Source organism: Hyla sarda, chromosome 2 (assembly GCF_029499605.1).
Source record: "Hyla sarda isolate aHylSar1 chromosome 2, aHylSar1.hap1, whole genome shotgun sequence".
NCBI lineage: Eukaryota > Metazoa > Chordata > Amphibia > Anura > Hylidae > Hyla > Hyla sarda.
Window position 1 is genome coordinate 178,539,494 of NC_079190.1, and position 18,910 is coordinate 178,558,403.

Here is an 18,910-nt window from a genome sequence, read left to right on the forward strand (position 1 = left end):
AAGGGGTCTTGTTTCCAAAATGGTATGCCATGTGTTTTTTTTTTTTTTTTTTTTTGCTGTTCTGGCACCATAGGGGCTTCCTAAAGGTGACATGCCCCCCAAAAACCATTTGTCGCTCCTTCTCTTCTGAGCCCTCTACTGCGCTTGCCGAACACTTTACATAGACATATGAGGTATGTGCTTACTCCAGAGAAATTGGGTTTCAAATACCAGTAAAAATTTTCTCCTTTTTACTCCTTGCAAAAATTCAAAAATTTGGCCTACAAGAACATGCGAGTGTAAAAAATGAAGATTTTGAATTTTCTCCTTCACTTTGCTGCTATTCCTGTGAAACACCTAAAGGGTTAAAACAATTACTGAATGTCATTTTGAATACTTTGGGGGTGCAGTTTTATAATGGGGTCATTTGTGGGGTATTTCTAATATGAAGACCCTTCAAATCCACTTCAAACCTGAACTGGTCCCTGAAAAATAGTGAGTTTTGAAAATTTTGTGAAATATTTGAAAATTGCTACTGAACTTTGAAGCCCTCTGGTGTCTTCCAAAAGTAAAAACTCATAAATTCTATTATGCAAACATAAAGTAGACATATTGTATTTGTGAATAAAAATAACATTTATTTGGAATATCCATTTTTCTTACAAGCAGAGAGCTTCAAAGTTAGAAAAATGCAAAATTTTCAATTTTTTTCATCAAATTTTGGAATTTTTCACCAAGAAAGGATGCAAGTTACCACAAAAAATTACCACTATGTTAAAGTAGAATATGTCATGAAAAAACAATCTCGCAATCAGAATATGTAAAAGCATTCCAGAGTTATTAATGTTTAAAGTGACAGTGGTCAGATGTTCAAAAAACGCTCTGGTCCTAAGGTGTAAAATGGCCTGGTCCTTAAGGGGTTAAACTCAATCAAACTGCTCTAGAGAGACCAGAAAATGGCTACCACGGACAGCTCATTTCAACCTAACAGAGCTTGAGAGGATCTGCAGAAAATCCCTAAATCCATGTGTGCAAACCTTCTGACATCATACTCAAGAAGACTGGAGGCTGTAATCTCTGCCAAAGGGACTTCAACTAAGAATTAAGAGTATGAATACTTATGTCCATGCAATATATTAATTTTGCCTTTGCAATAAATTTGCAAAGATTTCTAACATTCTTTGTTATTATGGGGGATTTAGTGCTGAATCCTGGGGAAAACCATATTTTTCATTACATTTTAGCAGGCTGCAACATAAAATGTGAAAGGGTCTGTAAACTTGTGCACTGTATATCTTACTGTACCCCACAGGACAAAGGAATATAGCTCCCTAAAAGCATGGAGTGCACTGCTGTCTGTGGAATATACCATATTTATCAGAGCCAATAATGAGGATGAATATGTGCATACACTATAGAATGTACTATACAAGTATACAGTAATTCTTTTTTAATCTGGTTTAACATAAACAGTGCCAGTTTACATGCTGATTTAGATTATTTAATGGCCATTAATAATATAAAATGTAAGTTAAAGAATAGGGACCTAATGAAAACAGCAAAATAGAAAATACGATGTAATACATTTGCTTTGTACCCATTTGCTGTCTTTCTGCACATGGTTTGCTTTCTAGCAGCTCTATGCCTTGTAAGTCTATGAGACCATGTACACCACGTGCTTGGCTTTCTGAGGTGAGCGAAACAGAGGGGCACATCACTTAACTGAGCATTTTGGCCCCTTTGTTCTAGTTATCTGTGAAGGTCACGGCAGACATACCTCCACTGGTCAAAACTTTTGAAGTGTCTCAATGACATGTCAGACGTTTTAAAAAGTTTAGGTACACTTTTAAGACAACATAAAATATCAATATCTACTTATTACTGGCCTGTACAGAACAAGTTACAAGACAGATACAGTAGAAATGTGCAGTGTGTTTCAATGTAACATATAAAAGATTTATTTAACACATATAAAATTATTTTCTTTATTATTAGTTTATTTGTGATAGGAAGTATAAAGAAAATTAAGGGGTACAGGATTAACAACAACGCTACTGACAAGGATTATTCAGTGTGTTGTAAAAGAAACAATACTAATGAATCTTATGAAACTACTGCAGTATCAGTGCACCAGAGATACAAAGCACTTGCCTCACTCCCTCTATTACTTTGGTGATGAATGTGCTGTACAGGAAAACAATGGCAGGTGGAAAGGTGTCGGAAGCTTTTATAGGTCGGGCTCTGTGCAAATTTCAAAACATGAATTTGACAAAATAACACTATTTTTTTTCCTGTATTATACCAACAAGCTGGTAATACATTGATAAATCTGACTCAACATTTAGGGTGTGTTTTTTTGTGGCCATTGATTGGCTGAAGAGGGATGGCCCACGTGGGTGATCAGCACTGTTATAATGGCAGTGGTGGGTAGCCAACATGACACTTAAAAAATATATATATATAGATATATTTGTATTGTGGGACAACTCTTATAATGTAGCAGTTGAGTTTTTGTTGCAATACATCTTTTAGTTTTTTTAATACATGAGTCATACAAGCCAGTTTCTTTGATCATTTCTCCACTTGCTGAATATTTTTTTTTTACTTAAATATATATATATATTTGTACTTTAAACCTTTTTTTATTTTTTTCTTGCTTCTGATAAATTAGCCAAAGTATAGAGGCAATACAAGAAACAACAAATGTTAAGATTGCTAAATATTGTTACATTTAGGATGTTGTTAGGGTATACAGGACTCCTCCCGGGAATGCCACTGCTTGGTACGGTTAAATCTAACCTTATTATATAGAATACATGTCATGCAGTATCAATCTTTATATGACAATTCAGTTTTTTCTGTACTAGTGTCCTGGAATAACTTGTGATGAGTGTGTGTATAATAACTATATGTAAATATAAACCACTTAAAGTATTACTATATTGAGACCCCCACCAATCAGTAGACATAGCCGGGTGAAGCATGTGGTAGCTGGTAGCACGCTTTACTCCATGGCTCGGCGCCCAATCTGTCTCATTGAAGATGACAGCCTCCATAGTCATAATGGAGCCTGTCACCGAGCACCAGGCCAGGGAGTGAAGTGCGCTGCTGTGCGCTTTACCCTGCAATATCTAGAGATTGATGAGGGTTTTAGCACTGAGACCCCAACCATTTATAACTTTTGGCGTATCTACCTGAGATGTCAAAAGTTTTTTTAATTTTTTTTGACAGTAACATTTTATAAAACTGCTGAAATATAAGTCCCCTTATGTATTAATATTTCAGTTCACATGTATCAGTGTTGGTTATAAAACAAGAAAGATGTTGTTTCTTTGCTCCGAGTCTGTGATATGGACATATTGTAAAAGAGTCCACTGGTTTTGGCTGAGTGACGGCAATAATGTCTATTTAATGACAGAATTCTTCCTGCTGGGGAGAGATCTGTGAATGACAAGAACAATGTTATTATGGTTCATATAAATATACAATATTAGATTGTTTAGACTATTATAGTGGTGGTGTTCACATATGTTGTAGTCACTGATGGTGTTTTAGTATGTATAAAAAAAAATGTAGCCTGCCTTTTTCTCTGTTTAGTCAGGTAGGATGCAACACTGATACGCTTTAAAAGGCTTTGACTATCTCAGCACTACTAAAGGTATGCACATTAAATTTTACATTCCTAGGCCCTTGTGGAAATCTATATCTACGATTTACTATGAGACTTGTAAAGAAAAAAACCTTGTGCCTTGGATCAATGGAGCAGTTACATATATCAGCCAACCGCTCATGGCCGAAGATACAGTGCATCTTTAATTTAAAAAAAAAAAAGGACTTGGAAAAACGAAAGCCGGAATCTGGTTGCTATAAGCAACTGCTACACTGTTCTTCTGCACCAATTTTGTCGATAAATCTCCACAACAAATGTTTTTGTTATGCCCCCCCCTCTATATCGACTGGTACGGGTTCTTTAAAGCCATTTTTAATACTTTGCTTGAGAATTCTGTGTCCCTTTCCATAAGGACCTTTATTAAATGCCCTATAGAAAGAAATGCATCTAATGGATCCAGCAGAACCATGCATTACAACAATTCATTGGTATTATTGTTCTATATGGTGCTTGTACTGCCATCAGGGGCCCGAACCAACACTGTCCGGTGCTCCAGACAGTTTGGCAGTAAGGGCCTCTGAAGTTTCTCATGGCAGTCCTGATGGTTATACAGGAAACAGAACATTCAGAACATTTGCCCCCATGTTTATCCACAGATTGGAGATGATCACAGAAGGTCACAGCAGTGGGACACACTGTGATCATCTTATCTTCAGGGGATCCTTCTATCTTAGAGGGGTATTCCGGCCAATTACATCTTATCCCTTATCCAAAGGATAGGGGATAAACTGTCTCATTGCGGGGGGCCCGCTGCGTGGACCCCCGCAATCTCCGTGCAGCACCCGCATTCAATGCGGGGCTGCTTCTCCAGTCTCGGAAACTTCTGTGTTTTCGGGACTGGAGATGTGATGTCACCCCACTCCTCCTCGCGCCATCACGCCACTCCCCCTCCATTCATGTCTATGGGAGGACATGACATGAATGGAGGTGGCGTGGTGTGACATCATGTCTCCAGTCCCGTAAACAGATGTTAAAATGTGGGTGCTACATGGAGATCGCGAGGGTTCCCAGCAGTGGGCCCCCTGCAATCAGACATCTTATCCCCTATCCTTTGGACAGGGGACAAGATGTATTTGGCCGGAATACGCCTTTAAAAAAATTGTTAAAAGGGGGCAGTAATGCTGTTGGCTTAAAAGTAAAATTCTCTATTATGATACTACGTTCAGCACAGCATTATTTATTTATTTTTTGTTCTATTTGGTAATTTTGTACAAAATGTAGAACCACTACGGTTCTCACATATATAAAAATGAGTGCGTACAAGAACCTTAGGTATTGCCAATCAGAAATGGGTATCCAAGAAAAGTACAAAATATTATTGCTGTGTATGTTTTGTTCTGTTGGTCCTTGTCTGTTACCTGTGTATGTGGATTCGGAATGAACACGAGTATACTGATAAGTTATCACCTTACATTGCGTCTGGTTATCTCCCCAAGTCATGATACGCAAACACATGTATTTGATTTTCACCCTGTTTCAATGTTAGTGTACCTTTCATGTGACATTTGTAATGAACCGCTGCCACACTGCTCATACCTTGTGTTCTTGTCACAGAGGCCAAACTAGTTCTTTATGTTGAGTTTGAATGTCACTTTTCCTTCATACGGATCATGTGGGTTATCATTTATGATCTTGCTCCCATTAACTCTGCACACAATTTCATATTCCGTGTTGCGTTTAACATTCAAAAATTTCACTGCCACTATTGGGTTGGTGTAGTTCGGCTGCAAGAAAACTGGATATTAGAATCTGTGAGGTACAGGTTAAAAAAAAAAAAAAAAAAAAAAGATTTTAACTATAGAAATACCTGAGCTTTTCTTCCATAGTATGGAAAGTACTGCATACCAAAGGTTCCATTTGGATAATATTCTAAAGGTCCAAGATCTTCTTTAACCTTACCCTATGTGGTGTAAACATATGTACCGAATTATGATTCCTAAACTGAAAATGTATCATTAATATCATTTTTAGTAGAATTTTATATTATTATAGGAAGAAAAAGGATATGGGTTTACAATTAAATATATTATTTCATACTTTTCCCCTACTGGCTCTGCCACAGTTTTACTGCATTAATGTTATTTGTAATCAGCTTGTACAAAAAAATTATAGAAACTTGATGTATCAATTATAAGTGAATCCTTGCTAGGACAGCTGTTGGTTGTCCAGGCATGCTGGAAGTTGTAGTTTTACGATAACTGAAGGTCCAGAGTTTGGAGACCACTGCTCTAGACTGTGGACTGCCATGTTCTCCGATGTTCTGTAATTGCGAATTAATTAACCATAACCGACTACCCCCTAGTTTCTTTAGAAGCACTAGACAGAACATTGTGGACTGAAGTCTTTAACATTGAAACCCTAAAAATGCAGTAACGTGCAATCTTATCATAGGTTTGACTACTGTAAACCACCAATTTCATAGAGTATTTTAACCAAGTCTTTGCTTAGTGTCTGTGGGGGGACATTTATAATTGATGTCTTTGGAAAGTGAGTTTTGAAGTCATCTTTTTTGCTTTGGTTTTGCTTATTTGCTTATGTGCGACACATTTATCAGGGAGGTCATAGTTGCAGCTTTTTGTAAGACTTTTTAAAAGTGCCCTCCAAAGGCAGTTTTGTATGCCAGGCCTGACCTGGCTTAGGTTCGCGACTTTTTGGAGGGGTTTGCAATGTCCTTTTATGCCTATGTGTGACATAGGCATAAAAATTGTCGCAAACCTAAGCCAGGTCAGTGTGCCGTTTACAGCACGCACTCATACTTAGAGCGGGGGCTCCTTTCTAAAGATAGGATTAACCCCTTTAAAGCTGAGAAATATGTATAGAATACTTAAAAATTTGTGCTTGTTTCATCACTGGTCATAGAAGAAACCTTTCCCCACTCCAATAGTAGGCAAAGAAGGCTAAGTGAAAAATGAAAAGTGGTCAGGAGGAAATTATTATTATTATTTTTAAGATTTCCACAAGTTTATTTTTTAGGGGCTGCAGATAATCCTGCGGACTGACAAATGATGTTAACAAAATTTTATTTTCCTTACAAGGTTTAGTGTTCCTTTAAAGGGGTACTCCGCCCCTAGACATCTTATCCCCTATCCAAAGGATAGGGCATAAGATGTCAGATCGCCGCGGTGCCGCTGCTGGGGAGCCCCGGGATCCCCGCTGCGGCACTGCGCTATCATTACAGCACAGAGCGAGTTCGCTCTGTGCGTAATGACGGGCGATACAGGGGACGGAGCCGCGTGACATCATGGCTCCGCCCCTCGTGACATCACGGCCCGTCCCCTTAATGCAAGTCTATGGCAGGGGGCGTGATGACCGCCACGCCCCCGCCCATAGACTTGTATTGAAAGGGGCGGGCTGTGACGTAACGATGCTCCGGCCCCTGTATTGCGCGTCATTACGTGCAGAGCGAACTCTCTCTGTGCTGTAATGATAACGCAGTGCCGCAGCGGGGATCCCCGGGGCTCCCCAGCAGCGGCACCGCGGCGATCTGACATCTTATCCCCTATCCTTTGGATAGGGGATAAGATGTCTAGGGGTGGAGTACCCCTTTAAGGGTGCATTCCCACCTAGCGCATTTTGCTGCATATTTGCTGCTTCGTATTTTATTTCCCATTGAAGGCAATGGGTAGGAAAATACGCAGCAGCAAAATACGCCAGGTGGGAACGCACCCTTAGGGTGCGTTCCCACCTGGCATATTTTGCTGCGTATTTGCTGCTGCGTATTTTCCTACCCATTGACTTAAACGGGAAAATAAAATAAGCAGCAGCAAATACGCCAGGTGGGAAAGTACCCTTAAGCAGGATAAAATACCATGTTCCTGTCTGTTATTTAAAAAAAAAAAAAAATGCACCACACCTGTCCTCAGGTTGTGTGTGGTATTGCAGCTCTGTTCCAGTGAAGTTAATTGAGTCTAGTTGTAATACCACACACAACCTGAGGACAGGTGTGGTGCTGTTTTTGGAAGAAATTAGCTCTGTTTTTTATTTGTGGGTAACCCTGTTAAAGATTTCATGTAATTGTAGTAATACGCAAAAACAACAAGCAAATATTAAACAGAAAAAAAAAGTTTGCTACAAGAGTGTAAATCAAACAAACCGTTGAGAAGCAATGTAGAGTTGCGGCTGTCTTATTGTCAGGAACAAATCCTATGATCTGAAAGCAAAGAAGATGACATAGTTTGTTATATGTTGCTACTATGACCTCAATAAAGCCTCTTTTATTGCTAGGAATGGCTCTGGATGTTACTGAAAGATTCTGCTTCTGAGGGATGTATTTTCCAGGTACTGAATTGTGATAAGCCATAGGAAGCATTTTTCTATCAATTAAATATAATTATTTGGCTAAGTTTCCACACAGGTTTTTTTCTGGCGTTTTGGAATCCTGCCACTGCAGTTTTTAAAGGGGAACTCCGGTGGAAAAAAAGTTTTTCAAATCAACTGGTGCAAGAAAGTTGAACAGGTTTGTAGATCACTTTTATTTAAAAATCTTAACCCTTCTAGTACTTATCAGCTTCTATATACTACAGAGAAATGTGTGAAGTTCTTTCCAGTCTGACAACAGTGCTCTCTACTGACACCTCTGTCCGTGTCAGGAACTGTCCAGTAGGAGGGGTTTTCTATGGGGATATGATTCTAATCTGGACAGTTCTGACATGGACAGAGGTGTCAGCAGAGAGCACTGTTGTCAGACTGGAAAGAAATTGACACATTTCTCTGTTTTATACAGCAGCTAATAAGTACTGGAAGGATTCAAAAATTTTAATAGAAGTCATTTACAAATCTGTTTAACTTTCAGGCACCAGTTGATTTGAAAACATTTGTTTTCTACTTCTTTCCACCGGAGTTCCCCTTTAAGCCAAAAGTCAGAAGTGGATCCAGTAGGAAAGAGAAGTGGAAGTCCTTCTGTTATACAGTAGTTTCCATTCCCGAAGGATTAAGATTTTTTAATAGAAGTGATTTACAAACCTGTTTAACTTTCTGGCACCAGTTGATTAAAAAAAAGAAAAAGTTTTCCACTGGAGTACCCCTTTAAGTATTGGACTAGGCTCAAGGCTACATATACATAAAGAAGCCTACATTCTGGGTATACAATGGCATAGCTGTGTCCTAGTTCATTCATTTCAGCATACCAAACCGTGTACTAGTGACTGTGTTCACTCCATTTCTGAGCATAAATAGTGCAAAAGAAACTGGATAAGTTTGGAAATGGACCAGACGTAGTTACTAATAGACTACCTTCAATCCATTGAAATCACTGGCACAGGAGCTGAGGCATAGCCAGAACATAGGTCACTTTATAAATGTGAATGTATTATCAAACTGCCATAACTTTTATGGCATAGACAAATTGCAAGATAAATCAGGTATTGACGTTCTAAAATTTAAGCAGTGTTAGTAAACCCTGGCCATTTTTACTTTAGATTTTTCTAGATTAAAGAAATAAGTTTATTAATTTTGGCTTATCATACTCCAATGTACTTAATTATAGCAAATGTTCCCCTTTTAGAATGCAGGTAAACTGAATACCAGAAGCCAATAAAGAGACCCAAAGAACACTTAAAGGGGTACTCCGCCCCTAGACATCTTATCCCCTATCCAAAGGATAGGGGATAAGATGTCAGATCGCCATGGTCCCGCTGCTGGGGACCCCCGGGATTGCCGCTGCGGCACTGCGCTGTCATTACTGCACAGAGCGAGTTCGCTCTGCACGTAATGACGGGCAGTACAGGGGCCGGAGCATTGTTACGTCACGGCTCCGCCCCTCGTGATGTCACGGCCTGCCCCCCTCAATACGAGTCTATGGGAGGGGGCGTGGTGGGCCGTGATGTCACGAGGGGCGGAGCCATGAAGTCACGCTGCTCCGTCCCATGTATCGCCCGTCATTACGCACAGAGCGAACTCGCTCTGTGCAGTAATGATAGCGCGGTGCCGCAGCGGCAATCCCAGGGGTCCCCAGCAGCGGGACCTCGGCGATCTGACATCTTATTCCCTTTCTGTTCTGTTCTGCCTGGTCCAGGTCCAACTGGTACATACAAGTTTGTATTATGGTAATAAAAAGAGCATTATTCATGTGGAACAAAGGGGCAGATTTACAACTGAAAATACGCAGCTTGCACAAAAAAATACCCCATTCAGGCCTTGGTATGACTTCATGAGCCAAAAAATACACCAAATTTAGTTGTACAGTTAGTCAACTATTAGTGGACGTACATAGTTTAAAGATGCACCAAATATATCAAGCAGTGTATGCTACTGTTATGAATCTGGCACAGTTTGAGACTGTCTGCTTCAAGTTTACACGTGTAATGGACAGTATTAGTAAATCTGCCCCCATTGTCTCTATATATCTCTAAATCTAGCGTAAACTCATATGTTCAAATAGGTTGATTTCCACATTCATAGATAACTGCAATAGTACATGAAAATAATGAAAGTAAAGGAGAAGACATTAAAGCGGTACTCCGCTGCCCCAGCTTCAGGAACATTTTGTTCCGAACGCTTGGAGCGGGCGGCAGGGGTTGTGACATCATGGCCACACCCCTTGTGATGTAACATCATGCCCCCACAATGAAAGTCTATGGGAGGGGGCGTGGCCATAGACTTGCATTGAGGGGTGTGTTGTGACATCACAAGGGGTGTAGCCATGAAGTCTCGACGCCCGCACCCAGCGCCGGGTGCTGCACAGAGATAGAGGGGGTCCCAGATGTCTAGGGGTGGAGTACCCCTTTAATTGTCCAGTGAACTTATTGACAAGTTAATGTCTGTAAATCTTACCCTGTTGATTCGTATAAATAGACAAGGCTGTCCAGATGCAAAGCCAAATGTGGGATCCTTGTCATAGGAGCATTTTCCAAGCATATCAGTAGTGAACTGACAGGCATACCTAGTGCGTCCGCTACCTTTTAGCAAATCTTTGACATCAGTGAGGTTGCCACAGTCCTTATTATTCATTTCTTCCTGGATTGTTTTGTTATACACTGTAATTTATTAAAACAATAAGTAAGTTATCCACATAATCCACATAGTTACCCATGAACATTAAAGGGGTACTCCCGTGGCAAACTTTTTTTTTTTTTTTTTAATCAACTGGTGCCAGAAAGTTAAACAGATTTGTAAATTACTTCTATTTAAAAATCTTAATCCTTCCAGTACTTATTAGCTGCTGAATACTACATATGAAATGGTTTTCTTTTTGGAACACAGAGCTCTCTGCTGACATCATGACCACAGTGCTCTCTGCTGACATCTCTGTCCATTTTAAGAACTGTCCAGAGTTGGAGAAAATCCCACAGCAAAGACATGCTGCTCTGGAGAGTTCCTATAATGGACAGAGATGTCAGCAGAGAGCACTGTGGTCATGATGTCAGCAGACAGCACTGTGTTCCAAAAAGAAAACAATTTCCTCTGTAGTATTCAGCAGCTAAGTAGTACTGGAAGGATTACGTTTTTTTTAATAGAAGTAATTTACAAATCTGTTTAACTTTCTGATAAAAAAAAAAAGTTTTCCACAGGAGTACCCCTTTAAGGTAATTTGTCAGCATTATTTTGATGCTAAGAGCTGCAGACATGGTTGGATCGCTGTACAAACTGTACAACTTTCCTGGAGCGGATGCTGGTTGTGAAAATGTTAGAATCTATTATTTCTCAGTCAAGTGTCAAGGAGGCAGGGCCAACCTGCATAAAAGTCACCAGCTTGATCCCATGCCATTGCTTCCCATGCCATGTCTTTTATCAGTACTCAATCCCCCAATGAGCAGGGCTTCCTGATTTTGTTTTAACACAAAGGAAATGCTCGCTCAGCCAGTCACTGGTTACAGCGGATACCTGCCTGAGCCAGTAAACATCTGTTTCATGGCAAAACAAAAAGAGGAAGCACCGCTCAGCTGAGACCTGGCAAAGGTGGAGGATGGGGTATGTAAGTATAATGTTTTTATTTTTCTTATATTTAAAACAGCTCAAGCCCATAATAAAAATGTTGTGGGGCCTTAAAACAGTTACACCATATAATAGATGTAAAACTACATATGTCATCATCATCGTTTTTTATTTTATTTTCTTTCTTCCAAAAATCACTATGACATGTTGTGTAAATAGACCTTGACCTGGGCATCAGCTAACAGATTAATGAGAACATCCAGGCAACTTCAATGCCACCATTTATAAAAATGTTTTTATACTTTGTACTTCTTGTGCTTCCATAATTTGCCTGGATGTTCTCATTAATCTGTTCGCTGGTGCCCTGATTCAGGTCCATTTACACAACATAGTCATATAGTGATTTTTGTAAAAAAAAAAATAACGATGATGATGACATATGTAGTTTTACATCTATTATATGGTGTAACGGTTTTGTTTTCTTCTTATAATAATGATTTCTGTCATTCTGTCATAGCTAGGATTTCCTATACCTGGAACAAAGAATCAATTTGCTGAAGAATGGCTTGATGCCCCATGAGGTACATGAGCTGCCACCTCCACCCAGCTACACCATTGAAATATTCAAAACTCTCATCAAGTAATTTTATGTCCTTTTAGGACTTTATGTATCTTCATCCTATACATTGGTAGAAAAAAAGATGAGATCCCAATTCGAAATAAAAGAAAGAAATGCCCAATTTATACTTTACTAATTCAATAGCTCAGAAGTAATAGCGGAAGTAACAAACACCTCATCTCAAAGGGGTACTCTGGTGGAAAACTTTTTTTTTTTTTTTTTTTTTAATGAACTGATGCCAGAAAGTTAAACAGATTTGTAAATTACTTCTATTAAAAAAATCTTAATCCTTTCAGTACTTTTTAGCAGCTGTTTGCTACATAGGAAAATCTTTATTTTTTTAATTGCTTTTTTGTGTTGTCCACAGTGCTCTCTGCTGACACTTGATGCTCCTATCAGGAGTTGTCCAGAGCAGGATACAATCCCCATAGCAAACCTATGCTGCTCTGTAGCATACAGCTGCTAAAAAGTACTGAAAGGATTAAGATTTTTTAATAGAAGTAATTTACAAATCTGTTTACCTTTCTGGCACCAGTTCATTTAAAAAAAAAAAAAAAGTTTTCCACCGGAGTATCCCTTTAAGTCTTTCTGTCTTTAACCTCTTAAGGACCCATGACGTATGCATACGTCATGAGTCCCGGTCCTGCGATATAACGCGGGGTCACATGGTGACCCCGCATCATATCGCGGCGGGCCCGGCGTCATAGTGAAGCCAGGACCCGCCTCTAATAGCGCGCGGCACTGATCGCTGTGCCGCGCGCTATTAACCCTTTAGCCGCGCGCTCAAAGCTGAGCCGCGTGGCTAAAAACGAAAGTAAAAGTACCCGGCTAGCTCAGGGAGCTGTTCGGGATCGCCGCGGTATAATCGCGGCATCCCGAACAGCTGTAGCACAGGAGGAGGTCTTCTTACCTTCTCCTGTGCTGTCCGATCGCCGAATGAATGCTTCAAGCCTGAGATCCAGGCTTGAGCATTCAATCGCCGAAAACACTGATTGATCCATTCCTATGGAGATGGATCAATCAGTGTAAAAGATCAGTTAATGCCATGTTATAGCCCCTTATGGGAGCTATAATGTTGCATAAGAAAAGTGTAAAAAAATCATTAACCCTTTCAATTATCCCTTCCCCTAATAAAAGATTGAATCACCCGGCATTTCCAAAAATAAAAAAAACATTATGTAAATAATAATAAAAATAAACATATGTGGTATCGCCGCGTGCAGAAATGTCCGATTTATAAAAATATACCGCTTTTTAAACCGCTCGTTCAATGGCGTACGCGCAAAAAAATTCCAAAGTCCAAAATAGCGCATTTTTGATCACTTTTTATACCACAAAAAAGTGAATAAAAAGTGATCAAAAAGTCTGATCAGAACAAAAATGGTACCGCTAAAAACTTCAGATGACGGCGCAAAAAATTAGCCCTCAAAGCGCCCTGAACACAGAAAAATAAAAAAGTTATAGGGGTCAAAAGATGACAATTTTAAACGTATAAATTTTCTTGCATGTATTCATGATTTTTTTCGGAAGTGATACAAATTCAAACCTATACAGGTAGGGTATCATTTTAACCGTATGGACCTACAGAATAAAGATAAGGTATCATTTTTGACAAAAAATGTACTGCGTAAAAATAGAAGCCCCCAAAACTTACAAAATAGTGTTTTTTCATCAATTTTGTCGCACATTGATTTTTTTTCCCGTTTCACCGTCGATTTTTGGGTAAAATGACTAATGTCATTACAAAGTAGAATTAGTGACGCAAAAATTAAGCCATTATATACAATTTTAGGTGAATTTTTTTTTTAATGTTATGATTTTTTAAAGTTAAGGAGGAAAAATTGAAAATGAAAAAACGGAAAAAGCCCGGGTCCTTAAGGGGTTAAAAGTGTACTCTGCCCCTAGATATCTTATCCCCTATCTAAAGGAAAGGGTATAAGATGCCAGATCATGGGGTCCCGCTGCTGGGACCCACGTGATCTCTGTGCAGCACCCCACGTTTGTTTAGAGCCCTGGGTGCAGGCTGTGGGGTTGTGACATCACGCCCCCCCCCCCCTTTGTGACATCACATCATGCCCCATCAATACAAGTCTATGGGAGGGAGCGTGGCATCCGTGACTTACATTGAAGGACGGGGCCATGACATCACAACCCTGCCGCCCGCTCCAAGCATTCGGAACAAAATGTTCTGAATGCTGGGGCAGCTGAGTACCCCTTTAAATCCCCTTCTTTTTCAGGATTCCATCCTTTGTTAAAAACAATGATTCTGTTTTATACAGTGTTATCCTCTATGCCTCATAGAGTAAGTCCTCAGATAATCCAAAGATCTTTTGCAGCCACATTTATTATGCCAGTATTTAATACAAAATCCAACAGTGTTGCATAAAGATAATAATAATAAAAAAGTACCTGAGAGAAATTTGCATAGACTTTTCACAGTTCCTTTGTAAGAGTTTTCATCTGAGACATTGTAAAACACTTCAATGACTTCATCTCCATACACATCTGGCCTTATTGTCACACCTGTCCAGCACAATCGTACAATTCAGTTAGGATTGTAGGACATTTTCATTGTATTATGTAAAGGAATTGATTGATATTGAAGTCGCTCTTTTATACTTTATCCTGCAAAAATCTCAGACAAGTGTGACCTTATGCGCATAGACATCCTGATACACATGAGGGGGGGGGGGGGCTTTTGACTCACAGAGGCCCAGATTTATTATGGCAACTGTGCTACAATTGTGGCAAAAAGCCCTCTCGGCAAATTTATTACACACACAGGCCCAGACAAATCTGTCTGAGACAAAAACTGAAGAGATTTACCCATAACAACCAATCACAGCTCAGCCTTCATATCTTAAAACTCTCTGGCAAAGTGAAAGCTGAGCTGTGATTGGGTGCTATAAAAATCTCTCCAGTTTTTGTCTCAGACAGATAAATCTGGGCCAAAGTCCCAAAAAGATAGGAAAATGAAGTGGCCTATTGGAAATGGGCAAGGTTGTATTAATTCCCAAAAAGTGCGAACATACCCGAAGGGTGCCAATTTTGGGTAGTTTTTTTTTTTTCTTTTATAACAACTTTATTGAAGTGTCTACAAGATAAATACAGAAATAAAGTACAGTAAAAATAATAGCATATCATCAAATAAAACATACATCAAAATTATATTAGTATATTACATTTTTTTTAAACAAATATCTGCAATAGTCATATACTATGACCTGCATGGGGCTAGTTGTACGGGTTATGTTCACACTTTTATACATATATTTGCATATAGTAGTTTTACTACATCTGTGAACAACCCCCTTAGATGCCATTTTCAGTATGTGGAAGACCCCTGGGCACAAAAGCAACAATGTCATCACATCTGAATACAGAAAATCAGTTGTGTGCTCTATCTAATTGTTATTTTCACAATGTTGTGCAACCATAATCTGCTTTAGGGTACGTTCACACGGGCAGATTACCTGCAGAATTTCCGCAGCGTATTTGCGGCGGAAAATCCGCAGCAGATAATCTGCTACCATTGAATTCAATGGGCCCGAAGGAAAATCTGCAAAACCGTCTCTATTGAGGAATTTCTGATGACCCATTGAAGTCAATGGTAGCAAAATCCGCTGCAGATTTTCCCAGCAAATACGCTGCGGAAATTCTGCAGGTAATCCGCCCGTGTGAACGTACCCTAAGGGTATGTTTACCAATGCATATTTTCTGCTGCAGCTCTGCTTCTGCAGATTTTGCTACCCATTGAAGTCAATGGGTAGCAAAATTACCAGCAGAAAATATGCACAAAAATACGGCACGTGTTATCATACCCTTAGGGTAGGGTCACACATGCCATATTTTGCTTCATATATGCTGCTGTGTATTTTTCTACCCATGTAACACCTTACAGGGATATTCCAGGAAAAAACTTTTTTTTATATTTATCAACTGGCTCCAGAAAGTTAAACAAATTTGTAAATGACTTCTATTAAAAAAATCTTAATTCTTTAAATAATTATCAGCTGCTGAAGTTGAGTTGTTGTTTTCTATCTGGCAACAGTGCTCTCTGCTGACATCTCTGCTTGTCTCGGGAACTGCACAGAGTTGAAGAGGTTTGCTATGGGGATTTGCTTCTAAACTGGGTGGTTCCCGGGACACGTGTCATCAGAGAGAGCTTAGACAGAAAAGAACAACTCAACTTCAGCAGCTCATAAGTACTGAAAGGATTAAGATTTTTTTTATAGAAGTAATTTACAAATCTGTTTAACTTTCTGGAGCCAGTTGATATATAAAAAAAAAGTTTTTTTCCTGGATAACCCCTTTAAGGACCAAGCCCATTTTGGCCTTAAGGACCAAGTCAATTTTATTTTGACACTTTTTAATTTTTTTCTCCTCGCCTCTTTTATATTTTCATATTTCATGTTTCGCTCTTTTATCTTTTCATGCACAGACTAGTATGAGGGCTTGTTTTTTTGTGCAACCAGTTGTCCTTTGTAATGACATAATTAATTTTACCATAAAATGTACCGCTACATTTTTCCATAAAAGCTGTAGTATGAGGACTCTTTTTTTTCTTTTTCTCACCGTGATCTGTATTTTTTTTATACCACATTTGCTTACATAAATCTTTTAATACATTTTTAATACATTTTTTGGGGAATAAAATATAACAAAAAAAGCAGCAATTTTGGACTTTTTAAAAAAATATTTTTACGTTTACGCCGTTCACCATACGGTATAATTAACATTATATATTGACATTTTGGACATTTATGCATGCAGCGATGCCAAATAAGTTTATTCATTTTTTTTATGCTTTTTGGGGGTAAAATGGAAAAAAAGGGAAGTTTTTACATTTTTATTGGGGGAGGGGGACTTTTCACATTTCTGTGCTTTTTTATTTTTATTTTTAAAATTTTTTTTCCCTTATTTTTTTACACTTTTTATGTCCCCATAGGGAACTATTTATTGCAATCACTTGATTGCAGCTACTGTTCAGTGCTATGAATAGGGCATAGCACTGATCAGTGTTTTCGGTGATCTTCTGATCTGGTCAGACCAGAGCAGAAAACCCCTAAAGACGGACGGAGGCAGGTAAGGGGACCTCTGTCCGCCATTATGGATGATCGGATCCCTGCGGCAGCGCTGCAGGCGATCAGATTATTCATTTTAAGTGCCACACTGCAGCAGATGCCGTGATCTGTATTGATCACGGCATCTGAGGGGTTAATGGCAGACATTGGCGTGATCGCTGATATCCGCCATTACCAGTGGGTCCCTGGCTGCTGACAGCAGCCGAGACCTGCCGTGCAGTATACGAACACCGGTCCGGTGCTCGCGGTCATCACGAAGCGTACATTTACGCCCATTGTCGTTAAGGGGTTAAGTAAATGACTAGCAAAATCAACTGCGTATTTTGCTACCTATTGACTTAAATAGGTAGGAAAATTTGCAGCAGCAGCAAATACACAGCAAAATATGGCCCGTGTGACCCTACCCTTAGAGGTGTATTCCAGGCAAGAACATCTTATCCCCTATCCAAAGGATAGGGGATAAGATGTCAGATCGCAGAGGGGGGTGCTGCTGGGACCCCCGCGATCTCTCTGCAGCACCCGCATTCTATGCGGGGCTGCATCTCTAGTTTCGGAAACCTCCGGGTTTTTCGGGACTGGAGATGTGGCGTGATGCCACACCCCCTCCATTCATGTCTATGGGAGGGGGCATGATGGCTGTGAAGTCATTGGCTTAACGTCATGTCTCCAGTCCCGGAAACACGGAGGTTTCCGAAACTAGAGACACAGCCCCGCATAGAATGCGGGTGCTGCAGGGAGATCGCAGGGGGTCCCAGCGGCAGGCCCCCGTGATCAGACATCTTATCCCCTATCCTTTGGATAGGGGATAATATGTTTTTGCCTGGAATACCCCTTTAATATTAATAGCACATTATATACTGGTGACTAACGCATGGTTAAACTTACCTGGCGACTGTATTTGATCTTGATAATCCGGTTCGTAAGGGCTGAGTGTTTGCATCAAAGAGTAGATGGAAAGTGCAAACAGTCCAATCATAACAATGTAAAAAGCCACATAGTAAAGACTTATATACACTGCAAAGAGAAGCATCATAGAAGTATTACATTTATATGTCCTACAATATGTATGTCACTTGTGTTACACATCCAGAATTAGACAAAAGGCAATCATTTTTAAACTACTAAAATCCATATGTCAGCAAAAAACACATACAAAGTTAAAATGCTTATCTTCTTACATGTTTGTTCCTCAATGTTTTTACATTTTTTAAATGATAAATTTTTTATTTTTTTTACTTATTCTGTCATATTTGGTTTTGTTTTTTTTAAATTACATTTATTTACAGTTATGAAGCTGTAAAATATTGTGTATTTGTTTTTGTTTTCAAAATTACATTTATATAAAGTTTTCTAAAGAAAAAAAAAAAACAATGAAACAAAATAAATAGAAGAAAAAGTGATGACCGTTTCAGACATGCTTCGTCAAAATCCATGATTGTAAAATTCATAGTTTTATATTTCACAATTAAATTAGAAATATGTCAAGTATTTCTAATTATATTTTAAGGATAATTAAAATTATGTAACTTAGTTTGTCTGATCATCCATTGGTTCAGCTTGATGGGCATGTCTTTTTCTAACTGTACAATGTTACTGTGTTGGTAGCACAAATGTTCCTTATTGGTCAAAATTCTTATGTTTATATCCACATTATGTTAGAAGGACAAACAAACTTCTCAAGGATAA

General features: G+C 39.1%; 1 protein-coding gene across 3 annotated transcripts in view; it reads right to left on the reverse strand.

Annotated features, from left to right (window-relative positions):
* Positions 1–2,021: 2,021 nt before the first annotated feature.
* The window catches only part of ATP4B (ATPase H+/K+ transporting subunit beta), a 351,538-nt gene continuing 334,649 nt past the window's right edge, over positions 2,022–18,910 (reverse strand). For all 3 annotated transcript variants that reach the window (XM_056555834.1, XM_056555833.1, XM_056555835.1), the window contains 7 exons: positions 18,110–18,238; positions 14,550–14,663; positions 10,421–10,623; positions 7,743–7,799; positions 5,457–5,549; positions 5,186–5,373; positions 2,022–3,420 (listed from right to left, as the gene is read on the reverse strand). In XM_056555834.1, coding sequence (XP_056411809.1) covers positions 5,212–5,373; positions 5,457–5,549; positions 7,743–7,799; positions 10,421–10,623; positions 14,550–14,663; positions 18,110–18,238 — 758 coding nt within the window. In that variant the 3' untranslated portion in view covers positions 2,022–3,420; positions 5,186–5,211. The remainder of the gene's footprint in view (positions 3,421–5,185; positions 5,374–5,456; positions 5,550–7,742; positions 7,800–10,420; positions 10,624–14,549; positions 14,664–18,109; positions 18,239–18,910) is intronic.